We start from the raw sequence: 27,985 nt of genomic DNA, 5'->3' as shown, positions 1-27,985 counted from the left end.
TTGCTTTAGAATTTGAAAGACCTAAGTGCAGATTTCCCAGGAAGTCTTCATAGGTCTTTCCCATAAAAACACACCTTTTTAATATTTCTCAGACACCATACAAAATAAGGTTCTACCCAGAATATGGATTGAGAACAAAGTATAAGAACTCCCAAACCAGGACTGCAAAAACAGAATGGTGTCATTTTGTTCTTGCGGCTCTTAGAGTGAGGACAGATCTATCTATTCTTGTGGAGCACTTATCGGCTTTTAGAATAATGGGCTGGAGTTTGGCCTGCTCTTGAAGACAAAATCTTTAATCTCACCTGTGTAACTTTTTCTGTGACGTTGTGAGTTCTGTCTTTGACTTTTGGTGCTATGATGGCTTTCTCTGAGGTTGGGGGAGAATGAGCTTTCTTATCGGTGCCCTCTGTGAAGTTGAGTGCAATCAGCGGGATCTTGTTGATGGTGCTGTACTTGTTGATGTTTGAATCAGAGGTAGAGCCGAGCAGACTGGACTTCACATGGTTGAAAGGGCCTGGTGATTCATGGAAGAGAGCATTTATCTTAGCAGCAAAATCATCATCTTTAGGACAAACCTAATTAATTTATTTTCATAAAATCATTAAAAAAAACATCTAATAAATCTTTGTAATCCAACAATTAAAAACTGTTTTCCAAGTTAATATTCTTAGCAGAGCCTATGGAATATTGTGTACATTAAAACCATAAAATGATCTGTTGTTTTGCTCATGTGGACTAACTTAAAATTGAAGGAACTTTAAATCACATTTACCTCCATCTTTTTTGTACTAAGATGACATAACAGAGACTGAAGTATGTTTATAGTAAATGATTGTCTCTCAGATATATTTTCTTTTAAATATCCCCTTAAAGATGGCACTTTCACAAGAAAAGTTAACCAGGTGGAGAAAACCCTCTTACTTTATATCCCACTTAGTTTCATACGAAAAACAAGTAGAAGAAAAAGAACACAGAGTGCACCTCCCACTAGATAAACATTTAGCAAATGTTCTCCAGCAGCTCTTTAGGAGTTTCCGCACTTTTGCAAATTTGAACACTTTCTGTGTTAGCTTTAACAGTTTTAGTAGCTACGACAGAATAATGGAAATAATGTATGTGTTTTCACAAAAAGAAAAATCACTTGTAGCTGATTACAGATGTTAGCATCTTAAAAGCAAAATCTCAAGGTTTTGAGGAAAAGTGTTGACACCAACACAGTCCCGCAGGAGTTTCAGAAGTCCTCAACAAAACATTTAAGTATTCTGATCAGTCCAGACCTTCATTATTAGTGCTTTCAAAAATATTTTTATAATAATGATTAGCTTATGTTCACAACTGAGTTACTGGAAATGGAGTATTTCTGATCTTTAGAATATGCGTTGTAAAGACAGAATAATCAGCTCCTGTTTGCCTTTTTTTTTCCAAACTCCTTTCTTCAGTTTCCACATTATGCTTTTTCTTCAAGACATCAAGATATCACATGTGCCTTTGGTGCACATTGGTAAACGTATCTGCAGGAAATGCAGTTTTAATTTAAATTCAATCAGTGTAATCTTTTTACAGAGCTGCTGACGTACTTTCCCATTTTAAGAGAAGCTTTTGTAGAGCAAAAATTTAAGTTTGATGAAAAGTCAATATAAAAAAAATCAAAAGCAAAATCAGACATAAAGTAGCAAAAGGAGAAAAAAAATGCATAAACCCGCTGACAAACTCAAACACTAAAAGAAAACAAAGAACAAGCAAAAGTACATTGGAAAAGGGGAGAGAAAAACAAAAAAGCATAAATCCATTACATAAAGTGTGACTACTTTTATTATATTTCATATTTATATTCCAACGTCAAATCTTTTTTTGCTGATGGGATATACCATGTTTTTTGTTTTCTCTATTCCATGGTCACCCACATGGCTCTAAGCCGAACTATTACGTTTTGCTTCATAAATTTAAACAAGAAATTGGGTTGACTGAAACTAACACATTTTTGTAATGTTTAACCAAACAACCTACCTACTAATACATATAGTTGAGTGAATATCTTTCATGTTTATAAATTTTTTTACATTACCTTGACTTCCATTAGCCAGCTGCCACTTATCCTTATTATTTGACTGCTTTTAAGTGAATACAAGTTCCATCCAAAAAGTTTGGTTATCTGAGTAGTCCATAATGTTTGAATGATGAATGATGACTTCTACAAAGTTTAGATGTGACAGAAAACTGACATTTTAGCAAAAAATCTACAAATTTTAAGCTCACTTTATAGCTCTCGAAAATATTTTATCAAGGGACTCGCTGTCTGGAGTAGATATCAGTTTACTCAATAGGGTTGAACAATTTTCAATCAACTTTTAGCTAATAGGCTTATTATTTATCATATTATATAAATAAATGATGTGATATAGCCATTTTAACATCTAATACAGATCCATGGACCACGACTTAAATCTTGGTACTTTAAAAACAAGATCACTAGATGGAACGTAATGCATGTATTTACATAAACTATGACCTAATATCATTGTCCTAGTTTATATCTATTTTTCTTAAACCATACAATTATTATTAAAAATAATTATGTATAGTAAGACTTATCTTTGCATCTAGATTCCTCTCCCAATTCTCTATTGCATCCCAGTTACATTGCTTTTGGGCACTACTATTACGTATTTTTTAATCATTATTAAGAATTTCCCTCCCAAGTTTAATGAGTCGGTACCTTCTTTGCAAAAACTCTCCAAGCCAGTTCATTTATTTGATTTAGTTTGAATTTCTAAACAGGTTATACAATCTTTCCACTCCGGATGCCTCACTGCCTGAGTTACTAATGTCTCTAATTAGAAATTGTACCTTCACTTGTATGTCGGTCCCTGAATGCGCTTTTTGAATTGGAGCTGTAGCCCTCAATTTCATGGATGGATGAGGCTCTTCTCATGCTGCCGGTGCTGCCTCTGGGGAAGGTGTTTGACAGGGAGGTGGAGGACTGGTGAGGCTCTGTCTGGTACAGCTTGTCCCACGGGACTTTGAGGGATGAATGATCAAGTGGTTCAGGGCCGATGCTAGCCTGGGAAGAGTGGTGGCTAGAACTTATGAGGGCACGCGTGTCATTGGCCTCAGTAGGACTGCAAATGCTCTTTGTGGGTGAAGGAAAGCTCTCCAAGGCCACCGAGTCCTCATCTTCTTTGGGAGAATCCACCATCACGGCGTCCGGGTCCTCTTGTGGAAGAGATTGCTTGTTGGTATTCATCAGGCTCAAGGCGACCTGACGGAAGCGAAAAAATCTGCTCCTTCCTATCAAATGAGAAAAGAAAGTCGATATACCGATTATCTTTCTGCACTGAAATGACATTTAAAGTTCAACAGTACATCCGCCAAACACTGAAGTGTCTGTATGACATTAACTTAAAATGCATTCAACACACACACCCAAAAATCCATCCACATTATCGCAGCTGCTGTGCTGTCAACCCTGAAACAAAGTGAATGTAGATGTCACCAGAGTGAGGCATAATACTGTTTACCTACTAATAGTTGATGTCCCCTATGACAAACCATTTTTGTTGTTACATTTTCAGCAGTTTGTAACATGTATTCAATCACATATTGGAAGTTTACTTCATTATTACATTTTTGCTAAAACTGGACTGGACTTGCATTGCCCTTTTCTAGTCACACCGAATCTTTAAAGTGCTTTTACACTAGAGCCACATTCAACCAGCCAAACACACAAACATGCAGACATTCATACACCATTTTGCAAATCAGTAGGGAACTTGAGATTAAGTGCCTTGCCCAGGGGGACATGTGGCAGAAGGAGGTACAAATCAAACCGAATATTTTTTTAATTGCAAGATGGCCTCTGCTCCCATTGAAACACAGTATTTTAGCATGGCCCAGTTTACGAAACTAGCAAATAAATATGGCATGTACAGCCTCCTATAAGAATTGTTAGAGTCTGATATAATTAGAATTAGAGCCATATTCACTCATCGGCCGCTTCACTAGAAATACCTCTTTGATCGCTTGCTAACCCAAATACTAAATCAGCAAAACTGAACGTTAAAACTGAATGGAGAAGAACGAGAAGGCTGGTTGGAGTATTTCTAAAACTTCCGATTCATTAAGATTTTTACAAACAACCATCTTCTTCTTTCAGAGAGAATGGAGAGAAAGTCTAGTGGTAGCTGTGTGTAGGAAAATGTATTTTCAAGAAGTCAAAGGGGAATGGGCAAACTAGATAATAGAAAGGGAAACGTAGATGAAATAACCACTCTTTAAAAATAATTTGGAAAACAATCTCTGCCCAACACATTGAACACTGGGACAGGCATGGATCCATCCTGCCTTGTATCTACACTTCATAGCCCGGTAGTGGTGGTGTCATGGTGAGTAGATATTTTCCTGGAGCAAGTTCAACCTTTAAATACAAACTTGGTATTGTATCCTTTTCAGGGCCACTAATGCTACCAGTAGCCTTTATTTATTAGTAGTTTTACAAAAGAAGGGAGGACGTGCAGTAGTTGGCCAGGGGGCAGGAATTGAACACGGTAGCAGAATTGAGGACTGCAGCCTCTGTTTATGGTAGACCTGCTCTGCTACTGAGCCACTTAGAGTCCCGACTTGGAATTTTTTGGATCTCGCATACCTTACATGGTTGCTGATTGTGTTAATCTCTTTATGACCCTTCTTCATGACAGCTGATTCCAGCAGGATATTGCATTATGCCAGAAATCTAAAAGGAGCACGTTGACTGCACTCCATCTGGAAAGGTGAGTCTAATAAAGAGACTCGGGAGTATAAAACCTACATCTTCACTTTTTGAAAATTGATTATCAATAACAATGTTTTGAGCTTCAGGGGATTACAAAATCAAACACCAAATTACTTTTTTAAAAATATGTTACACGGGAAGCAAGAAAAAAGTGTTAAATGCAGAATGCTTGTTTGTGTCTAAGTCCTATAGGTAATATTTGCAATGAAACATTAACAGGAGCAATTAGGCAGGAAGAACAATTTTGTGGTTGTTTTACTCCTTCAGAAATATGAGCCCAAGACAATGTTAGAGACGCATCTAACAGCAATTACAGTTTAATCTCCATCTCATAAAAGAGCGGTTCCAATATTGCCCTGCTGTAATGGGACTGCACATTAAAAGATGAGGTGTGAAGACCACCAGTTTTCCAACTCCATTTACAGTGTTTGTCATAAAGCGGTTGGCGATAGCTAGAAGAAGCAAATTAGTTTACCATGAGTAATTTTAGATACTGAAGCTTGCATAGGCTGATTCTCTGATGTCAAACTTTCAAAAGTCTTTCAACTTATGCAATAGTGTCAGAAAACATATTTTCAGAAAGCAGCTGATGCATCAAATATTTTGCATTGGTGTGTAAATGTAAGTGATACTGCAATACATATCTCTTTTGAACATATAAAACCATTAACGAGTAAATAAAAACTTGAAGTCTAAAGAAGTTAAATGGTATTTAAAGGTTTTGTGCAACTAAAATAATATACTAAAACAATCATATTAATGTTTGATTTTATAGTAACAGAAAGAAACTCATAGTCTGCAAAAACAGTAGTTCACGTACCGTATTTTCCGCACTATAAGGCGCACCGGATTATAAGGCACACCTTCAATGAATGGCCTATTTTAAAACTTTTTCATATATAAGGCGCATAGAATAGACGCTTCTGTTTGGGTTGCCAATTTGTTCAGTACTCTGTTATTACACGTCCACACTTGTAAAGAAGTGGTCCCCTAGTACCTTATATACTAGGCTGCCCCAGTTGTTGGTGTTGATGTTGCGATATTGTGCCCAACTGCTTTCTGGGTAACACAGACCAACCGACACGCTGCCGCCGCAGTATCTGTCTCTCTTCCCCCTCCCCTCCCCCCCATGGCTTTAAATGTATTATCAAACTTTATTAACAAACCAGCGTTCTGACAACTATCCCAGCATGCACCGCGCACTTCTTCGGCGGCTGCTTACCGTAGTTGCTAGACCTGTTGTGGCTCAATATTGGTCCATATATAAGGTGCACCGGATTATAAGGCGCACTGTCGGCTTTTGAGGAAATTGAAGGTTTTTAGGTGCGCCTTATAGTGTGGAAAATACGGTACAGGTTCAATGGGAAAGTCTCGAGGGCAGCCTGAAATCAACTTTAATTCCTTCCTGTTGTGTAAGAGAAATTCAAAGTCAAAGACAACGTTAAGGTCATACAGTAAGTGTGTGTGTGAGCGTGTGTAGTGAAGACTCTTTCTCTCTCACTCCACTAATCTAAAGTCACATCGTATGTTCATCTGTCTCATGTACCCACAGGTTCTCTTCTTGAAACCTCATCACAAGCCATCAACTCTGATTAACAATGCTAGCATAAAACACAGGGACATGGCTGCATGCAGAGGCATAAAATTCACATATGAACATGGTACAACTCAAGCTAAATGAAAGAGCCCTAGAGACAGAGAAAAGAATATTGCTGAACTGCATGTTTCATTGTTTTTGCACCATCTGATACACACCCAGAGAGAAAATACAAAGACACAAGCAGAGCACAGCATTCTGTCCCTGTGTTCACATGGGGCTTGTTACTGCAACTTTGTAAGCTACTCTGTGCTAGCGGACTAATAAAATAAGCCAATGGTTCTCGAACTTTTCATAACAAATTCAAACACAGTAAGTACGCGCTATACTGGCGGACTTTTGAAGACAGCAATTCAGCACCTAGTCAGTTTGTTGTATTATGCCATTAGAACAACAAAAGAAGAACAAATCATTCTTATCAATTAGCACTGTTGGTTCAAGGATGTAATTAGTTATGTTTTCCAAATTTTAATTTGAAAAAAATTAACAGAAAGACCCGCCTAAATTGGAATTTAAAGTGGGAGAGTTGCAGGTTTCTTACCAACCTTGATCAACAAATCTAACATAGCTGCCTGGAATTTAAAATGTAATGTTTAAACAGGTTGTTTGCCTTTTTGAAAATGCATCATTATATATATTTTAAAACCTGCAGCTGACTGCAATATTGTAAGATTATAACAGGGCTCTCCAAACTTTAGAATCCAAAGACTCTTTTTAGTCCAAGACTAGCCCAAAAATAGTGCTCCATGACCTTTTGACAAATGAAAAACAGAAAACGTTTGCAAACAAACATTGGCTACAATGTCTACCTTTTCGTCTTTAATATACTGACATATTTTTTCAAATGATAAAATGATGATGTAGCACATTTAGTAGTTTCCAACCTACTGAAGAGAAAAGGTAATCTAAAAATATTACAGGTACTCTTAGTGTTATTCTTTTTTGGAATTTCATTACAACTCTCCCATTAAAAAAGACATGAAAACTGCATTTGTTATTATGACTATATTAAAAACAAACCAAACAAAACAAAACAAAACAAAAAAAAAAAAACACTTTAGTTCATTCCTTGTCAATTTAAGAAAAAACATAATTTTTTTCCAAAGAATCCCTTGTGGCTCTGAAGATGCAGATGCAGACCCCAGGTATATTTTGTTTACAACAAGATGACATTACTTGAAGTGGGGGTGTATTTCTTTTGGAAGAGATATGATATCATGGAATATTCTAAGATTTATTTCTGAAAAAAAACCCATTTATTTCACACTTTTTTTTTTTTTACCCTGGCTGAAAATCTTGTTATGGAACAACTAATTGGAGCAAAGTGGTAATAATGTTAAGCACACTCAGACCTAGTACAAGGCGACCAAAGAATGGAAAGATATGATACTATTTATAGAAGTTCAGTAATAAACTCCTGGTATATCTGATACTCACTTTGATCTGACTTTGTAGGGGATGCAGGGCTTATGTTCTCTGTGGAGTGGTCACTTCCTTCATCCACAACGTATTCAAAATTTAAAATAAACATCATCACAACTCCTTCTTCATTCTTCACTGGGATTGTGTGAGTAGTACACTGAAAGTCAGACCCTGAAAGAGAACAAAAATACCTGTGTCAAACAACTGAAATCACTACGTTTAAAGGTCAGCCTAAGAACTGTTAACTTTTCAACATGCGCCATCTAATAAACATTACCTAAAACAATGTCCTCGAAGTCCAGTGTTTGGATGGGAAATCATGTGTAAGGATTGTGAAAAGGTTTGTCGTTTACAACAGGAGTGACTGAGTTTAATGTTTTGTTTTCAAACCCCATCAAAAGGACACATTAAAAACTTGCTACACTTAAAACTACTTTACACTATTTTTTTTTAGCAAACAAGATAAAGAGAGAGCTAGATGTACAGATGGAGGGAAAGGTAGATAGATAGATGGAACTGATGTAGGTGAATTAAAACTTACCAGGCCAGAATAGAGAGGGAGTAAGATTTAGAGGGATGTTTTAAATGGGCTGACCCTATTAAAATCAATTTAAGGACAGAAACAGAACAATCAATTTGTGCTGGATATTTGCAGTTGAACCTCTTGGCCCCGATAGTAAAACTTTCTACCTGCTGAGCTCTAAACAGCATCACAATAGCCACTGTGCTGCAGCGGCTAAGCTGACATAACGGATCAGTGACCAGCAGGATAAAGCAATTCTGACAGTGTTTTAACTCATAAACCATTAAATCCTTGACAACATAATGGACATTCCCACCATGAATTCAAACGAAAATAAGATTAGCGTTTTTAGAAGCTATATGGAAACAGCTGCATGCATCCTGTTGGTATGGGCAGAAAAGACACAGTCCAAATGGAAAAGTCTGCCGATCTGTCTGTGTAGGTTGCTGTCTTCCTCATTTATAGAGAGGACACACATTATCAGTGTTCCCTGTAATCTCCTCGGGGCTCACAGACACCCTGCCAGCAGCATTCATTAGCAGCCGACTTGGTGTCTGACTAAATATAACGAGCTTGCTCTGCCTCAACATGCCAGAAATGCGTTGGAAGGGTTTCTGCATCTAAACGAATGAAAGTAGTGATGCATTGTCAATTTTGAAATACCCTAATATGATTTTAATGGAATAGGAAACAAACAAACAAAAAAACTTTAATGAATTATTCTTGGAGAACCAATTATATTTAATGTTTCAAGTGTATAGTGTGAGGTGAACCCATGGGAATAAATAACGCAACATACAGCTGCATATATAGTGTGAGGATAATAGGACCAGCAGGTGTGGACTACATCTAGCCTCATGTTGTGGTTGCCTCACTGTATTTCATGATGAAGAGGAACACGGCTGTCAGGGCAGGGCAGCTGTTTGTCCTTTACTAGAAAATCCTCTTGCATAAAAAAATGCATTTCTCTGGAAAAAATACAGGTAATATTTCTGCTCTAATAAAACCAATAAAACTGTAGGATAAAAAAATGTTTTGATTATATCTTGGTCTTTCAAACATTTATTTAATTCTAGCTAGTAGAGAAAATACTAGAAATCTATACAACACGGTTATTAGCTAAAAAACAAGACCTTTAACGTTGCAATCGAAGAACTCAATGTGTTGACTCTGAGTTCCAGGAAATCTATTTTTATATGAGCCTCTTCACTGTCAGACACGTTTATTCTAAAGATCTGGACCGTATTCCAACTACTCCTCACACAGACCAGGCTCAAATGGCAGCTTAAAAGGTTTGATTTATATTTTATAGAAATAGACTAGAATACAAATAGAATAGAATAGAATAGAATAGAATAGAATAGAATAGAATAGAATAGAAATAACCTTTATTGTCTCTTAGTGGGGAAATTCTGTATACCAGCAGCAATGTTTTTATATGATACAGATGATATAAAAACATAAAAAGCGAAAGAATAATAGGATGCACAGAAAATAACAGACATACTAACACAGGTTTTACTCAAATCCTGTTTCCACTCAGTATCACATGCAGTGTTTTGCAGTGTTTCTCCAAAACTTTATCACATTTTGTCATTCATGGTATGTCAGTATTTTTGGGTAGGGGGTCCCTTGTGATAATAAAAAAACACACAAATTAGTGCATAATTGTCCATGTGAAGGAAAATGACACATGGTTTTCATTTTTTTCTTTTTACATAAAAATAAAAAAAGTTTACCATGTATGTATATTCAGCCTGCTTTTTTAATTATTTTGTTTAGCCATCTGCTTTTGGAGAGCATCTGTAAGCAGTCATTTCTGGATTTTGTTAAATATTATGAATTAGACTAATGTCTAAATCATTCTAAAACCATTCCACTGTGACTATGGATTTATGTTTGAGGTTGTCCTGTGGGAAGATGAGCATCTTCCTCAACTCTGTCTAGCTCACCTCTCCATGTTGAATAAAGCATATCTATAATATGGTGCTAATATTGATTAATCTACTGATGTACACAGTGGATTTTATTTAGGGGCTAAATATAAATGCAGATCACACATTTTCAAATTTTACTTTGTGATTTTCTTTTGGTCTGTCACGTAAAATACTAATAAAATACATTGGAGTTGTTGGTTGTTGGGTGATAAAATTCACAAAAAGTTTAAAGGGTGTAAATACTTTTGCCTTGTTAAAGATATGAGCTATAAACCCTATAAACACTTTGCAAATGTTTTATAATGATTACAGCTCATGTCTAGAGTTAGAGGATTGCTGAAAAATTAGGGTTATTAATAGAGAAAAAATATCTGAGTTTTATATTTCTGCAGAAAAAAAAACAGCTTTTTTTTGCGAGTACACAGCAAATTCAGAACTGTCAGATTTCCAGTGAAAGTGTTGTACGTTAAAAATATGGCATCAATCCAACACTTGTTGACGCTAATTGATTCCCTAAGAGTTCCAAAGAGTTAGTCCAGTCCAGTGTTGATTTCTCACTCAACACTCTGTCTGGTGTTGATTTAGATAGCTTATATAGTAGGGTGTCCCATTGTTGACTCATGCCCCATTGTTTATTAGACTGACTGATTTTAGTGACATAGTGGGTGTAAAATATTAAATAAAATGTTGTGCCACATGACTGGCTTTATTTTCACTCATATTTGACTTTATGACACACAAAACTACAAATTAATCGTCCTTATTTTCTCCAGGTGCATTCTGGGTAAAGCTTGTCACCAACGTCATCATCAGTCACTTGGCAGCAAATGGCAAACTAGAGCTACGGAACGGTAACATGTTTTGAATTTGTGTTGTTTCATCATTAGTGACTAGTATCCTGATGCTTCTGTTCTTCTCTTGGTTTGTTGTATTTCATGTCAGATGGACTTCAAAATGACAAAGTCGCTCTCGGTGGTCATGAAACTTGTTAGCTCCGCTGTTTCGGGCATGTCTATGTTGTAAAGTTAAATTGTCATGAGCTTTATTATTTGGGCCCGGTCATTAGCCCCGCCCCCCGGCCCACGCCGTCTTGTTCCGCTACTGCGTCACATGTTTGCCTGAGGAGCGGAAGCAGCAGTATGGCGTCTTGTCTGAAGCTTATTGTAACAAGGTAAGTTTTATGTTAAAATTATCAGGAGTTTCCGTTTACACGAGTATTGATTCATATACACAGTTTGCTTAACGTACGTTTATTTGTTTGGATATCACGGTATATATGACTGTTTATTATCTTAAACTAACATTGAAACTGTCAGGAAAATCTGGAGCTCATTTGAATTGGCATTATTTAGCTGCGGGGTCGTTTTCTTTAGGTTTTTGGCTGTAGACTGCAAAATGGGGGAGTGGCTGTGCTGGACCATTTGGCTTGATCTAAGCCACAGGTGTAAAACTCCCGTCCTGGAGGACCACTGTCCTGCAACATTAGATGTGCCGCCGCTGCACCACACCTGAATACAATAATTAGGTGATTAGCGTTTCCGGTGAGAGTTGGACTCCGCCAAGGCTGCCCTTTGTCACCGATTCTGTTCATTACTTTTATGGACAGAATTTCTAGGCGCAGCCGAGGTGTTGAGGGGATCCGTTTTGGTGGCCTTAGGATCGCATCTCTGCTTTTTGCGGATGATGTGGTCCTGTTGGCTTCATCGGAACGTGATCTGCAGCTCTCACTGGAGCGGTTCGCAGCCGAGTGTGAAGCGGCCGGGATGAGGCTCAGTGCCTCCAAATCCGAGGCCATGGTCTTGAGCCGGAAAAGGGTAGAGTGCCTTCTCCGGGTCAGGGGGGTCGTCCTGCCTCAAGTGGAGGAGTTTAAGTATCTGGGGATCTTGTTCACGAATGAGGGAAGAAGGGAGCGGGAGATCGACAGGCGGATTGGGGCAGCGTCTACTGTGAAGCGGGCGCTGTACCGGTCCGTCGTGGTGAAGAGAGAGCTGAGCCAAAAAGCGAAGCTCTCGATTTACCGGTCGATCTACGTTCCCACCCTCATCTATGGTCATGAGCTTTGGGTCATGACCGAAAGAACGAGATCACGGGTACAAGCGGCCGAAATGAGTTTCCTCCGCAGGGTGGCTGGGCTCTCCCTTAGAGATAGGGTGAGAAGCTCGGTCATCCGGGAGGGACTCAGAGTAGAGCCGCTGCTCCTCCACGTCGAGAGGAGCCAGTTGAGGTGGCTCGGGCATCTGGTAAGGATGCCTCCTGGACGCCTCCCTGGTGAGGTGTTCCGGGCACGTCCCACCGGGAGGAGGCCTCGGGGAAGACCCAGGACACGCTGGAGGGATTACGTCTCTCGGCTGGCCTGGGAACGCCTTGGGATTCCCCCGGAGGAGCTGGAAGAAGTGGCTGGGGAGAGGGAAGTCTGGGCCTCCCTTCTGAAGCTGCTGCCCACGCGACCCGACCCCGGATAAGCGGAAGAAAATGGATGGATGGATGGATGGATGGATGGATGGATGGATGGATGGATGGATGGATGGATGGATGGATGGATGGATGGATGGATGGATGGATGGATGGATGGATGGATGGATGGATGGATGGATGGATGGATGGATGGATGGATGGATGGATGGGTGATTAGCAGGACTCTGGAGAACATATCTACACAGGGAGGAGGCAACTGAGCCATTTGACTCTGGTGTTTTGTACCTGTGGCACATCTAAAAACTGCCAAAATGTTTTTTTCTTTGTCAGTGTGTCATGTTGGTGACTGAAGCCTGTTATGAAGACTTTAAAACATTTCTTCAGACAGGTTGGTGCGACTTTTAATGCTGTCCAAATGTTTTTCTATAAGCTGACTAATTTCTTTAGTAATTATTAATGACTTTTTATGCTTTATCTTGTAAACCAGGTGGGCAGAGTTATTTGAACGCACACAGGTGAGTCTGATTAGTTTTGCTCACACTACTTTTTAAAATATTTATTATCCTAATGTTTCTGCTATATTTCTTGTTTTTCCTTCTAGACTGGAACAAGAGCAGCACCAAAGACACTTCAACATCAGTGATCACAAGACCATCCATGGCTGCTTCCAATGAACTTTCAAAGCTTCACCTTCAGTGCAAAGTACCATGAATGTATGACCTTTGTTGTATATTGCTCTCAGTGCTGTCTGATGTTTTGAAATAAAAGTAGATTATATTCTGCGAATGGTGCTGGTGTTTTTGTAGCATCTAATGTCTTAAAATGAATTTGGAGATTATTGATGCCCAGTAGTTTCTGGGTGAAAAAGGTTTTAATTGCTCTAGTGACTTTTATTTGGTAGTAAATTGACAAAAAAAAGTGAGTAATGAGAGGAGGGGAAGACCGGGAATCAAACCCACGACAGCCACATTGAAAACTAGAGCCTTCATATGTAGGCTGTGCTTAACCCGTGCGCCACCACAGCATACCCTGCCAGTAGTATTTCAAAACTCAGATTTCTATGTTAATATATACTTTACACCTTTCTGTGTTGGATTAACACGTTCATAGTGTTAACTTTTGACAATATACACTAGTTTTTGGGTAAATTAACACTGAAGTGTATTTGATTTCAACTACTGTGAATGTTGATTCAACTCCATCACAAATAACACTTTCAAAAGTGTAACATCTACACCATCCAGTGTGCACCTATATAGATACCTTAAAAGTGTAAAATTTAACTCTGTAGGAGTTGATGGAACACTTCCAAATTTGCTGTGTAGAAAAAAAAAACTATTGAAGTTTTATAATAATTGTAATGAAAGAATATAGAAATTTAGCTTTTGAGGGCATTTTTCCCCCCTAAGTATTCACACTGAGCATTCAAATAAAAAATATATATAAACTAACAACACTTTGCAAATGCTTTCTTCATCATTGCGGAATATCTTCTATGGTAAAATTATCTTTTGTTTTAACTGGCTTAAAACAATTACGCATCATCGAACATTGAGATACTGTTGGAACAGAAATCCAAAATGACGAATTCAGCAGGAAGGGTTTTGGGCTGAGCCTTACCTTAACAGATGGGGAAACAATAGTCATGCTTAAAGGCTAAGCAGCAGGGGTCCTTTTTCTCATATGGTCTCCTGCTGAATGTCACCTCTACTAAAATGGATCTAAAGAAAAGCTCCTAACAATATCATTGCAAGAAAAGCGAGTCTGATTTTTGATTTTCAGCAATAAATTTGTATAATTGAGTACAGAAATAGGTAAGCAATAAATGGTTGATTTAATGACCTACTAACAAAAATTATGTAATTGTAACTTTTGCAGAATACCATATTGCCTCTAAACATTTTTTTAAAACTGTTTAGGCCTAAAACCCACATTTCCAAAGTGTAGTGCATTCCTGTTGGTTCTGTGGAGTCACATAAAGGCTTGGAAGCATAGCTGTTTAGCCTTTAAAATGTTTTTTTCATGGGCACACTTGGAAACAAAGAGGTTGGAGCTATACTTGCAAAAATGACAAAAACAAATAAATGTTTTGTCACTTGACATTTTTATTGGCACAAATAATTGCCACTATTGTACAGTGGAATGTTTTACCTTAAGTATAGCAGATAATTAGTCTTTTTCAGCAGAGGGAGTAGTGCATTTGAAATATTATCGTCACAGCAACCAATACAAGATGCAGTTTGCATACTGTTGTGTTTTATTGGTAAATTTTCAAGTTTTTCATCAAAAAAGTAAAAAGAAGACAATACTTGGAAAATACTTGTTCTTGGTTTTAAAAAAAATTTTGTACATGTAATTTCTAATTTGATGTCATACAAATAAATTAACCAAATATGTAAAAAAAAAAATCATTTAACTTAATGCTGACTTAGTTCACCCAAAGTCTGCTATTTTAAAGACAATAAGCCGTACGCTATTTTTTTTTTTGCTTGCATTCATTTTATAAAATGTTCACATTCTACATTTCTACATACAGTCATATTAAGACATACTTAGACAAGTATGACATTTCTCAGTAGATTATTCAAAATATTACCTGAAATAATTGCTAAGAGATAAGGGGATGGACAATCCTTATAAATGTTAATTAATGCCTTTAACAGGAAATACACATAAGAAATACACTTTCAGTCCTTTAAAATTGTTATATTTAAAAATAGTTGTTCTATTTTTCACAGTTTCTCTTGGCAAACAATAACAAGGACACCCCTTCACCTGAGCTTTGATGGATGACAAACTATTTTCTACTACACATCTTACAGTGACATAATGCCATATATAGCTTTAATTGATGCTGGCATCGCACCCTTCCTCTGTTTAACCTTCATGGACCATGACAGCAGTAAACTTGCTTTAGTTAACATTTCACACTGTTTCACACTCTCTTTAGTTTTGCTCTCAACAGAAAGTTAAGAACAAAACAAGTATTACCCCTGGGATAAGATCCATGCCATAGCCACTTCAATAGTGAAGCCATGTGCACTGTGCTTGAGTAAAATATTGTTGTTAGAGGTCAGGAGAATGATTTCTTAGGCATCTATATGTAGCAATCTCATTTAAAAAACTCCAGTCAAATCTATTCCTTTCCGGATTTAGGGATTTTTATTTTTTTTTGATCCAAGAAGGTTAGCCACAAAGCCTAACCACCCTCATTTGGAAACTGCATGACGTCTAGATGATTGAACAAATATATGAAATATTAATATAAGAATGCTGTTTATAGGCCAGCCAGACAGCAAAATAACACTGTCCTAAATGCATGGATGGCTTTAATAATGTTGATGCTCGTTTCTTAGAGGGACAGTGGATGCACAGATTGCTCAGCAGGTTACTGGAATTGACCGATTTTCAGCTTGACCAGCTTAACCAGTGACCAGCTGATCATGCTGCTCAAAAATGCTGTTTTTTATTTATTTATTCTTCAACCCCATAAACTCCCCTTGGCACATTACTAACAGCAGCATAGTACGTCCGATATATTATATTATAGTTTAAAGATTAAAACATTTTAATGTTATCAGACTATTAGAAACACCTTTTACTCAAAATATCACTTTTTTGAGAAGCATCTGAAACCACTTGAAAAAAACTCAAATTGACAAGTAGAAATGTATACTTGCTAATTCAGTTATCAAAAGCGAATTGGAATGTGTGTCACAATGTAACACCACAGAAGAGAGCTCAAAGTTTTAGGTAACCTTGCAAAGTACAATGAGGATTTTTCTAATGTGAGAATAAAATAGAAATATCTTTTACTATTCCACAGTGAGGGGATTCAAGTGTATCAGCAGCAAGAGGCAAATGGAAGCATACATAATATTATTCAAACTAAGGTGAAAGTATAAAAAAATTAACAAAAGAATAAATAACTGTACACGGAGGGCAACTCTACAACGTAGGAAAAAATGGATTGAAAGAAATTTGTAACTGGGTAGGGAAATTTTAAAAATAAAAAAAAAACAGCAACAGACTGTTTATAAAAAAAATTAACAAAGACTGAGCAAATGTCAGCTTGGATGTACACACAATGACACGGGTCTAGTCTCTTTCTTAGTCTGAGGTTATTGAGAGCAGAGGAGGTTCTAAAGTCTAGAAGCTTCTTGGTGGAAGGATATGATATGTTTCCTTTGGGTGGAGGCAAGGTCCTACTCCAAGTGGAGGAGGTTATGTATCTCAGAGTCTTGTTCAAGAGTGAGGGAAAGATTGAGTGTCCAGCAATGCGAATGCTGTACCTGGATTCGTAGTGAATACAATTTACTAGCCGATGCTCTTACTCTTATCTTTGGTCATGAGCTTTGAGTAGGGACAGAAAGAATGAGATTGTGGATACAAGTGGATACATCTCAGCTCTCCCGGAGAGACAGGGTGAGAATCTTGGTCATCCGAGAGGGACTCTGAGTAGAGAAACTGCTTGTTATGTGCAATATAAAAATTAAATGTACAAATATAAAATCTTGGATGGTCTTATAAAGTATGGATTGAACATCATGCAGCTTCAGTTTGACACAAAGTAACTCATCAAAGATATATATTGAATTTTGTCATCTGATGCTTGTTATCACTCACAGGAATAGCTTTAAAGCAAGAGATGTCAAGCTTTTTCGCAGCTTTATTTTGGCTGTCAATGTTTACTCGGGTTTTGTATTTCATTCCTGTAACACATGCAAAAGAGTAAGAAAAGTGAAATTTTACCACTTTGCAAATATGTCATTTCCTTTCACAATGCTTAAAAAAATCTGGCACTCAAGGCAGCAGGTGATGAAGCATTTCAGAAAGTAGTTTTTCAAGTTGTAATGTTTACATCTCAATAACGTATGATTGTTAATAGATTTTGTTAATACTTTATTCTCTTCACATTTTCTACTTTCATCATAGTGTGCATTGGGGCTGTGTATTTTCTTGCTGAGGTGATTTGAAGAAACGAATGGAGATTCTAACAGAAAGAACCCTGTGATAGGCCGAAAACAGGTTGAGGTTCATCCGCCAGTAGTTAGAGCTATAATAATATTTCAAAGGGGTTGCAAGAATCAGTATTTTAACAAATATATGCTCAAGGGCATAAATAGGTTTGTCTTTTTTTGCATTTACGCAAAACAACAAATTTGTATTATTTTATTTTGTTTGATCTATTTTTATTTTTTCATTTTACACTAAGTTCTGAATTTCTTTCTGTATATACTAATTCCTATCTAATAAATAATTTATGAACAAAGGTAATTATAGCACACTGCAAAACATGAACGTGAGATTTGATTCTCATTTATCCCAGTGTTTAAAGGCTTGGAAAGGGAATCATCTGCTTTCAGACCGCACTTGACTGGGTTAGGTTAACAAAGCAACTTATTATCATAAAGTAATTGTTATTGGAGCTGCATGAAAGTCTGGTAATTTGGGAAAAATGTTCAAACTTTTTATTAAAAAAAAACAAAACTGGGTGACTTAATCTAGTAAAAAATAGTCATAGTTTGGCAATGTGTTAAACTGCAATGTACTATTACAAATCATGCTGTTTCCAGGCATATATTTGAGAGCCTGAGCTCACAACTCCACTTGTTGTTTTTCTTACTCTGCAGAAAGTATTTTAAACTGCAAAATGAGTCACGCTCCTGTACACTCTGCTAAATGTGGAAAAGTGTTGCAAAAATAGTAAAGATGTGGGGACTTGAGGGCTCTACATCCTCTCTGTAACCTTTAGTTTAGTTTCCTCTCTGTAACCTTTAATTTTGATTTCACTTGATAAACCTCTGCCCTATGGAATTTATTCATTACAGCTGTAGAGTTGGGTTTGTTTACTACTGAAGATAACTAATTATTTAGGTCTCAGGCTGCTCAATACTCCGATCTTTGCCAAGACTCTTCACAGAAAACAATAAGTGGCTGTGGTCACAGCTGCAAGATGTGGTTAACATCCTTGACGATGCATTTTGCGTCGATGAACGAATGAATGGCTATTCAGTCTCTGACATTTATAAAATGTTTTCTTGTGAGCCAAGAAATGTAATTTACACCTGCTTGAATGAAGGGATGGCATATTAAGCCTAGCCCCCTTTTCAGGATGGAAATTTAATTACTCCAGATTACATTTCCATCATCAATTATTAAGACGTTGCTGTTTAATTAAACGATCATCTGAACATTTTTATGAAGAGAATCACAAGCACTTGTGTCGAAAGAAGGAGGACATCTTCAAGACAGAAAGACTTCTGCTTATTTTCAAGTAAAATGAGTTTACTAAATAGTATCAAATCTCACTTTAAAATGTGAATCACCCTTTTTCTTTTTGGCTTAATTGCTTTGTTATTGCTGAACACTGACTTTTAGTATTTATGCATCGTCCTCTCCGAACGCTAGTGCAGTAGCCCTGCAACTACCGCTCAGCTGCAAGCTGTATCTAATGAAATCTGACATGTTTCTGTTTAAAGGCTATTCTGCTTTGGCCAATACACAACATTAGGGGCATAGTCAGTCAAGAGTAGGGCATGCAGGGAGAGGCCATGCAAACTCACCCTTTGTTTAAAGTCCTTGGGGCTTGTGGCAATATCTCTCCTCAGTGAGACTGCTGTTAGCCACACAGTCTGGTCTAATTTCATCCTCAATCACCATCTTCAGAGCCAAAAGGGATAACTTTAAGCACCAGCTATAAGCAGTGATTCGCTTGTGTTTACTTTTGCCAGTTCATGATGCTCCATTTCCTCATCTGTAACTATATTAGTGAGACACGACTTAAAAATATTTTTTAAGGAAGCACATTTTTTGGTGTTTTAAAATTCTCATAAGACCTCATAATATTGTTCATAAGCAATGATTTTTTTTCAAAGACTAAAAAATAAAAACTGTATTTTAGCTAATTGGAAATTGGTGTAGAATGATTCAGACTCTTGTTTCTAAGATTCAATCTAAGTTGCTTGTAATTCCACAAATAAAACTGAACAAGCCATTTTTTTTCAAAATCAAAAGCTGCTATATAATATTTCTACAATTGAACCTGAAATTATTTGTACCTCTGACATTTTTAAATTTAAAATTATATTTACTTATTTAAGATGGGTGATTTTATATACGACATGAAAGCATTGGACTCTCAGCCTGATGTCATCAGAATATTAATAAGTATAGAAAAAACCACAAAGCAAACCAGTGACATTCTATCCTATTCTGAAAAAAGAAAATGTGCACACTTCATCACAATACAGGCAGAGAATACAAAACAAAAGTACATCATCTTTGACATGCATAAATTCTATCCATCAGTTTACTTGCTATTTCAAGGGGTGTGCTTCATTTCTTCAAGTTTTGCCTCACACAAAATGTATTTTTAGATACATGGGAGGATAAGAAATATCTTAAATTCTGCCAAATGCTGAAACATGAAATTAACGCCATAGCAGATTCTCATCACTTATTCACAGACTTCATTGTACTGCCCTCACATCCCAATTAATAATTATCTCTTCATCCAATACTGCCAATAATGAAGCTGACATTAATAGTGTGTCAAAAAAGTACTTCAATTACGACACGCATCCAAATTTCTCATAGCACTTAATTCGACATGTAATCTGATACTTCTGCTTGGAGAGTTTATATATGATGAATACTGAAGAGCAAGACAGCAGTGAAGGCTGAGCATAATGAAAAATGGATGCACTCTTTTAGAGTGCAGCCACCCAAGTGTCCTACAACACACCTTGTGTACTGGAGGCACTCTCTGTCCCGTGTCCCCTCCCTCCCCTGCCACTGAAGCCTCGGCAGGGTGCACGTGGCCCTTCAGTCCCCTTGGTGGGGAGTCACCTATGAAACCCTGCACCCACGCAAACCACATGTCCCAGATCATTCAGCGTGCTTAGCTAAGCTGCTGCTGTTATGTAGCCATTATCCATTTAACTTCTCTCTGCTCCACGGTGTCAGCTTCCTTTTGTTAAGACTCATTCAGGTACAAAGTATTATTACACCCTCTGGAATAGGATAGCTTTACAAAGCCCTCAAGGGAAAGCGTTTATCTCATTGAATATGTATCCACGCTGGAGGAAGCCTGCATGTGGAATATCTCTCACAACCTGTCTTGGCTTTTCCCAGAAAGAGGAACACTCAAATTAAAAGAAAATGCCCCCATGTTGAAAGTCTTCTTCTGCACTTTCCGCTGTTCCATTACTTTTCTTTTCTAAGCAGCATGCATATAAGCAGCTTAACGTGTTGTCTGTTCAGGGGAAAAAAGGCCAAAGCTTTGTTGCTCTTGATGGAACACAGATTCATTAATCCAAACTTCATTTTTTAAGACTTCCCATTTCATTAAACACACAGGAAAACAACCAAGCATAAACACTAAGGTTTAAGGTTGCAACTTAAGTCATATTGAATGCTAACAGCCAGTAAATCTCACGCATTAAACAAGGGACCCAATGAGACTGCCAAACTGTCTAAACTGGGGCTGGTTTATTTTGAAACTAGATGCATACAGTGAGGAACATGAAAGGTTTAAATGCGAAGGATTATGGCTTATTTGCATTAGGACAGATAGATCGAAATACCGTGAGGAAGCAGAGGCATCAAACGCACTTTCTATCCATCGACTTCGACTTACAGACGCTTTTAAATCAATGGGTATACTGCTCTCCAGGATGGCATGAATCTTTAATTTCCCTATAGCAGTGGAAGTCTACGAACTGGGTCTTCTATACCAGTTTAATGCATTTACTCTGTAAGCTGCTCATTCCCAGTCACAGCACTGTCAGCCCTGACATCTTTATTCATGAGCTCACTGCAAATTCCTCTGAGGAGTATTAGGAGTTGTGTCTTGAAGCTGTGATGCACACCAAGGAGAATTGTCAAGAGACTGAAGGCAATGATAATGTCAAAAGGCTTCGAAGCTCTCATGCTATGCTCTTTAAAGATTCTAGGTACAAGATGATTTTCAAATGCTACAGAAAAGTAGCGTGAGGATGGTTAACAAAGCAAAGTTGCTTTTAGATATTTCCCATATAATAAACATGCTTCATGTGCACTTTTGAAAAGATCGTGTTAGACTGTGGCATGTGTAAACAGCCTGCAGCGATGTAACTACCTCCCAGTTTGTTCAAGATGAGCAAAAAAAGGAAGAGAAGTTGAGGCTGATAGCTGCGGATGGTAGATTAAACATGTATCCGCAGCCCAGAATGTAGTCAAGCTCCCAATTAATTATTAACACCCTGGCTCCTTATGATTAAATAAAATATTACTTCTTTACTTCCATTTGAACTCCTTAAAAACGACACTGCTGTTTGCGTATGCATCTGTGGTCATCTCAGAGAGACAGATAGAATGTACAGCATTGCTAAAAGAAATACCCTGCATTGGCTCAAAATTAAAATTAAACATGCACATTTATGTGCTGCTCTAAATGAGGAGTGACCTCAGATTGTCTGTGTGCAGCCAAGTCATGCTGGCCATAAAAAGCTCTGCAGAGAGCACAGTAGGAGGTGGTCAATCTGGGGATTTATGCCACTGAGTGGTGACATTGTATTAATTCTCTGCGATTTAGGACTGTTTTCTCTCCACATCATTCATATCAGGGCTATAATTTTGCAGCTATAAACATCAAATGCCAGTTTATCATGACATATTTCAAGTCTAGAGTGTAGTTGACCCCACTCAGATTTTGGTTATTTGGCAATTTTTCAGATAATCAAGCACATTTGGATAGTAAATAGAGGTAACAAGATCAAGAAAGAACTTGTCTTGGTTCACTAGCCTGTGAAGGTTCACCATTTTTCCATGTTTTCTCTATCTGTGGCTCTCACTGGAGTCTCAAAGCTGTAGAAATGGCTCTATGACCCTTTCGAGGCCCATAGATTTCAAGTATTTGGTTCCTGATCTGTTCTGATCTGTTGGTTCCTGATCTGTTCTTAAATTTCTATATATTTGGGAAGTCGTGTTGTTTTGTGAGATCTTTGTAGCTTATTCTATGCTGTCAGCCAGGGTAATTTAAGGAAACTCTTGATTCCCCAGGTGTGGCTAGCAAAATTTAGCTGAACTTCTGAAAACTTGGTGAGCCAAAGTTAATTCCTAATTTAGCAAGTTGGGCAATACTACATAGAAGTCTAATCTGAGTAGTTATTTTCTTTAAAAAAATGAAATTATTTAAAAATTTCATTTTGTATAGTTATTTTGCCTCTGATACAAAATACTTTGCTTCCAAAAAGTGGTTTTTGGAAGAGAAGTTTGTCCAAAAGCTCTACATCTATATTTGCTTGTGCAGTTTAGCATCAATAAATTAGCAAGCTTTAACATGTGATAAGTAGAAGTTATCCAGGGCCAAATGGAGGTAGTGGTTGCACAGCCTGGTTGAGCAGGCATGGCTAAGGGCTAGCAGCTGGGTCTCGGCCCAATTAAGCAATACAGCCGGGGCCATTGTGGCATACCCATAGTGTCCCACTTCTAGAATGAGGAAAAAACACAGAGTGAAGTTATTAAAAAGGCAGTAGTAGTGCTTGTTCTTTTTTACTATAATGGATTTTAGACTAATATCTTGAGGCAGCTCCGTTTAGTGCAGTTTTGCTTTGATAATTTACAAAGAGTATGCCAAATTTTGCCACATTATTTTGGCCTAACACTTAACAATAAACTACACCAAAATCCATCAAACGTTATTTTGCAGTTGGTTACAAAACCTCCACCATGCGGATTAAAACTTAACTTAGACAGAAATAAAACATAAAGCAGGCGGCGATGGTTGAGTGATGATGCATTTCTTAATTAGCTCTCCATGCCATTCAACAGTCAAACGTAACATTTGTTTTTGCAGACTAGAACTGCTGCTGCCAAATGGCTGCACATAAAGAGGGAAGGATGATGCCACTGTGGCTCCGCTCATCTGTTTTGTAAAATCTGTCACTTTCATTGCTGTTTCCCACAGTCCATCAAACCTTAAATCCTGTTCAGCATATATGACCTCACAAAACCTCTGTTCTAATCTTCTCTCTTGTGATGTGATTTAAAAGAAAGCCAAGATGTGGGCTCTGTTTGATAGGCACAAAGAGGGAAATCAGATGGTGACCAGATCAGCTGATTTTCAACTTGACTGGACCTGAAAGGTGACCGGACAGCCAGAGACACAAAATATTTATGTTTTTACAATCAGTGAAAGCACCATGAATGAGCACAGTCATGTGGGCCTAACTGGGGCTCCTGTCTGTGTGGAAGCTATTTCTAAAGAGGACTCAACGTTTTAGTTAAACAGACACCTAAATATAATGCAGCAAAGTTGCATCGTTTACACCTTTTGAGCCCAGTCACTTCTGTCTGTAATGAAACATGATCGATTTTGAAACACTGACAGACTTTTAGGAATCTGTTAATAAGATTTGCAATCTGTGTGGCATAGACAGGGAGACTGGCACGTATAGTAGGTTTGATAAAAGTTTCTGAAAACAGTTTAAAATTATTATGAAAATCATTTCAGATTTTGCTTGAAATAGTAGAACCTTTTCTTACAGTGACTGCTCACTCACACAAGATCAAAACCTAGTGAAAAAAACTAACAAAGATCATAAATCAGCCAGTAAGCTCTGATCTATAATATTTAATATTTAATATTTAATAGTTACTTGCCTCTTAGATGTCTTGTACTAAGTTCAACATATGATATAGATTTGCATCTCTATTACTTATATTTTTTGCACAACCATAGTGAAAGGACTATTTGTATTCATCAGTGCCAATGTAGTCAATCAATCCAAACCAGTCAATAAAAATAATATGTATTCAAATAGTAATTTTCTAAAAGTAAATAATGTTACATCTAAGTAGATTTTGAAAGTCCTTTGTGTGTTTTAGCAACATCAAAGTCAGACTTTTACTTCCACGCTGTATATTACCTTCAGAGTAAACTTACAAGCTGGAGCCACAGCTGACTGCCCTCATTGTGTTCTCCCATCTGGGGTAATGTGGACTTTACTCCGTGTAACTGACTCGGGTATGTTTGTGGTCGACTGACACAAAGGATCATGATAGGGGCAGCAAAGAGGAGCTGCGGCATGGCTGAACCATGTCAAAAAAGATGCTTCTTGACTTGCATGCATACCGGCCACACTCAGTAACAGTTTTTGACATGGGTGATGCGGTCCCCTGCCCAGAGCGACAAAGGCTACTGGGGCATCACAAGCACCTCGTGGGGGGCACATCAGTCAGTTGTGCCCCAAACAAGATTTATAATGTTTATTTACATCTCCAGTCAGCCAGTCATAAAGGTTTGCATATGAAAGGCTATGTTCGCAAAGAATTAAACTGATATGAAGTGAAGTCACCATCTACCTTTATACCTGCTGAACTAGAACATTTTGAGGATCTGCATAGTCACTAATAGTCCAGGACTGATATTACATATTTAATGTATAACACCGATTAAAACTTAGTTTAGTTTCACACAATCACATTTAAAAACAAATATATTTTAGATTATTTAATTGTGTTTATTTTAAAAGAAAAACTAGTGTTAAAATAACACTAAGTAAAGTTAAAATGATGTTTCAATGCCATGTCTTTGTTGTTTTGGATTTTACTACAAAGATCTCAACAGAAAAAGAAGAAAAATATTCTCCCCATGTGTAGCAGTAGTTTTCAAATTCTTGTTGAGGGAAACATTATACCTTTTTTGCCATCACATTATTTAAGGAGTAAAACAAGAATAGCAAACAATTAGCTGGTTAATCAGTCAGGATATTTGCTCTGATATCCAGCCTGCAGCCCAACCAGCTATATATATGTTTAATAATTTTGTTTAATACTTTTTTAAGTTATTATTTATTGTGTGACTCTATTGAAGATCCATTAAATATAATCCTTTTAATAACACTTTATTTTACGTAAGAAATTTTTTAAAAAGCAACTGGACTCCATGACAATTCTTCTTCAAATGTGTTTGACAGAATCTTGGACTATAAGGGTGGCACTATAGGCTTATGATATGAGGCTCAATACCGCTGTGTTTTATTTTCTTCCTTGGAAAACAGTAACTTTGTCAAAAACACAGATCTTTTAGAGATAAGAAGATCACACTTTTTATTGATACGCTTGGTGTTATAGTTTCAATAAGAATGATGCCTGGGCTGCTTTAGTTTCTGCCACATGACTAATTGTCTTTCTTGTGAGAGTGAGGTGGCCATCTTCCAGCCAGTTTACTGCCAGTGTGTAGCACCAGATAGGGAAGTGGCAGTGCTGCTATGCTTTGTTTCAAACAGCAGAAAAAAAATCCCAGTCTACCTGGGACTTTTGTCTGGCATCTCCTTTTAGCAGTTTTGAATACCCACGCCATGCCTATTAACAAATAACGTTAGATTCTGTGAAGATTTGCATAACGAAAACAATAACAAAGAGGACAAAACACAGAATGCAACAACAAAGCCGACTCTTTGTGAATCCAGTCATAGTGCATCACAAGTTAAGTGCAACTCCGAGTAAGATCATCTATGCCAAAGAAGCTCCATACCCAAGCAAAAGGTAGGAAAAGGAGCCGAAGGAAGGCCTGGCCCAGGGCGTTATTCATGCCAAAACCGCCACTGACCACATTGCTTTGCCATGCCCAGTTACTCACCATCCTTCCGGTGGTAGGTGATCTCCACCTTGCGCTCTTCGGAGCCAAGCACAGCCTGCGCCACCTGGTTGATCGCCTCCTTGTCGGTGAGGTCCCCATGGAGAAAGTCACAGGTACAGGGCTTCTGCATGATGTCTGGTCTTGAGAAGCCCGTCATCTCACAGAAACCATCGTTACAGTATATAATCGCACAGTTCTCCACCCTCGCATTGGCTATGATAAATTTGCGATCTGTGAAGAGGTGAGACAATAAGCTCCGTTTAACAATAATAAAGAAAACTTTAGCATTTTTTTAAAACATTATTACAATGACGTTGTAATAAATAAACTATATTGGCTGTCTTTGTTATCTAAGTGCTTTTATGAAAAGGGGAAAAAAGTGAGACATCTATTCACTTTTCTCCTTTTATATCGGTGTTCACTGAAAGACATCCAGAGAATCGCCAGGTAGCAGAATTTACGCAAAGATACTCACTCTGACCCTCGAATTTCCGGATGATTAATCCAAGGAACGTGTTTTGTGGCGCAACGTGACCTCTTCTCACAGGCATGTTTACTTATAATTCCGCGACCTCCAATAAGAAAAAAAAAAAAACGCCTTTACAAGTAAATCCTGAAGTTGCAGATGTTGCGTCTTTGTGCTGACTCCTCTTGCATCCTCTACGCGCGGACCGGGGGCGGGGGAGTGATACCTCTTTCCACTTTTTTTGTTTAATTTTTGGGGGGCTTATTCTGAATTTAACCTCCCTACTTCATCGAGGAGTTCTTTATCCCGCTTGTATGCCGGTGCGTGTGAATGCCCCCTCGCCGAAACGCCGGACGGAATCCGGGAGGATAGCGTGAGTGAGATCCGGTACGCGGAGCATTTCGCTCTGAGGATGGGATGCGAGCCTGACGTCCTCCGTCGCGGTGTGTTTGGCGCTTACAGTGGACGCTGGTTAATATGCCAAGAGGAGTGACGCTGTTCCCGCTGGGCTTAGGCTGCTATGTCTGGGGTACTGTTTCACAACCTGCCGCAGCTGCATATTGTTGAAGGAAAGACTTTGCGCTTAATATAACCTTCACCACCACTTTCTTCCTGCTCAGACTTGTAGTGGAGAGTGAATGTGACAGACCTCTTTCCGAGTTTGTACTTATGAAACAGAACATATTTCAGACATTAACATTTAATATTAACAAGTACTGTTGAATCATTAATGGGAACATACACCAATGAATGTGTTCCAATCAGCAGGAGCCCAAGAGTTTCCGTGGGTACTAAGCGAATCATCATGCAAAGCATCAGGTTTATATATATAAAAAAATATATAATTATTGATGAACCATATTCATATTGCCATCAGTGAACAAAATGTAAACAATACATGAAATGATGTGGTAAAGTGAAGGGAGTAAGTAGTTATTTATGCCTTGGATACGCAGAAAGTGTCCATAAGCATCAAGAAGACCATTTATAATGGTCAGCAGGGGGAAATATGAAATAAATGTATAATTAATAATGATTATATTACTAATAATAATAACTTTTGAGTTGATACCTCAACTCAAAATTTGAGGTATATTTATTGACAACTCCTTGCATAAGTATTCACACCCCAGTTCTACCATCAAAACTGCCTTGTCTGGATGAAAAAAGAATGATCAATATGATTATCTATCAGATAGGCAGTTTAAAGAAAGGACTGATCAGCAA

The 27,985-nt window shown here is 37.8% G+C and overlaps 1 protein-coding gene and 1 long non-coding RNA gene across 4 annotated transcripts in view; one reads left to right on the top strand and one right to left on the bottom strand.

Annotated features, from left to right (window-relative positions):
* kcnh7b (potassium channel, voltage gated eag related subfamily H, member 7b) overlaps positions 1-27,497 on the bottom strand; it is a 44,899-nt gene extending 17,402 nt beyond the window's left edge. The window contains exons 1-5 of one of the 3 annotated variants that reach the window (XM_081603801.1): positions 26,768-27,497; positions 26,293-26,523; positions 7,806-7,961; positions 2,851-3,291; positions 306-517 (exon numbers count right to left, since the gene is read on the bottom strand). In XM_081603801.1, coding sequence (XP_081459927.1) covers positions 306-517; positions 2,851-3,291; positions 7,806-7,961; positions 26,293-26,523; positions 26,768-26,843 — 1,116 coding nt within the window. In that variant the 5' untranslated portion in view covers positions 26,844-27,497. The remainder of the gene's footprint in view (positions 1-305; positions 518-2,850; positions 3,292-7,805; positions 7,962-26,292; positions 26,524-26,767) is intronic. The other 2 variants (XM_081603797.1, XM_008404023.3) reach the window with 2 other exon arrangements.
* LOC145550145 (uncharacterized) lies at positions 12,880-13,693 on the top strand. The gene is made up of 3 exons (XR_014086009.1): positions 12,880-13,053; positions 13,153-13,180; positions 13,267-13,693. It is a non-coding gene; the product is annotated as an uncharacterized LOC145550145 (long non-coding RNA).
* Positions 27,498-27,985: the final 488 nt, after the last annotated feature.

The sequence above is a fragment of the Poecilia reticulata genome, chromosome 2 (genome assembly GCF_904066995.2).
Source record: "Poecilia reticulata chromosome 2, P_reticulata-male-v2, whole genome shotgun sequence".
Classification (NCBI taxonomy): Eukaryota; Metazoa; Chordata; class Actinopteri; order Cyprinodontiformes; family Poeciliidae; genus Poecilia; species Poecilia reticulata.
Note: the sequence above shows the minus strand (reverse complement) of the source record. Positions and strands in the feature narration are given on the sequence as shown.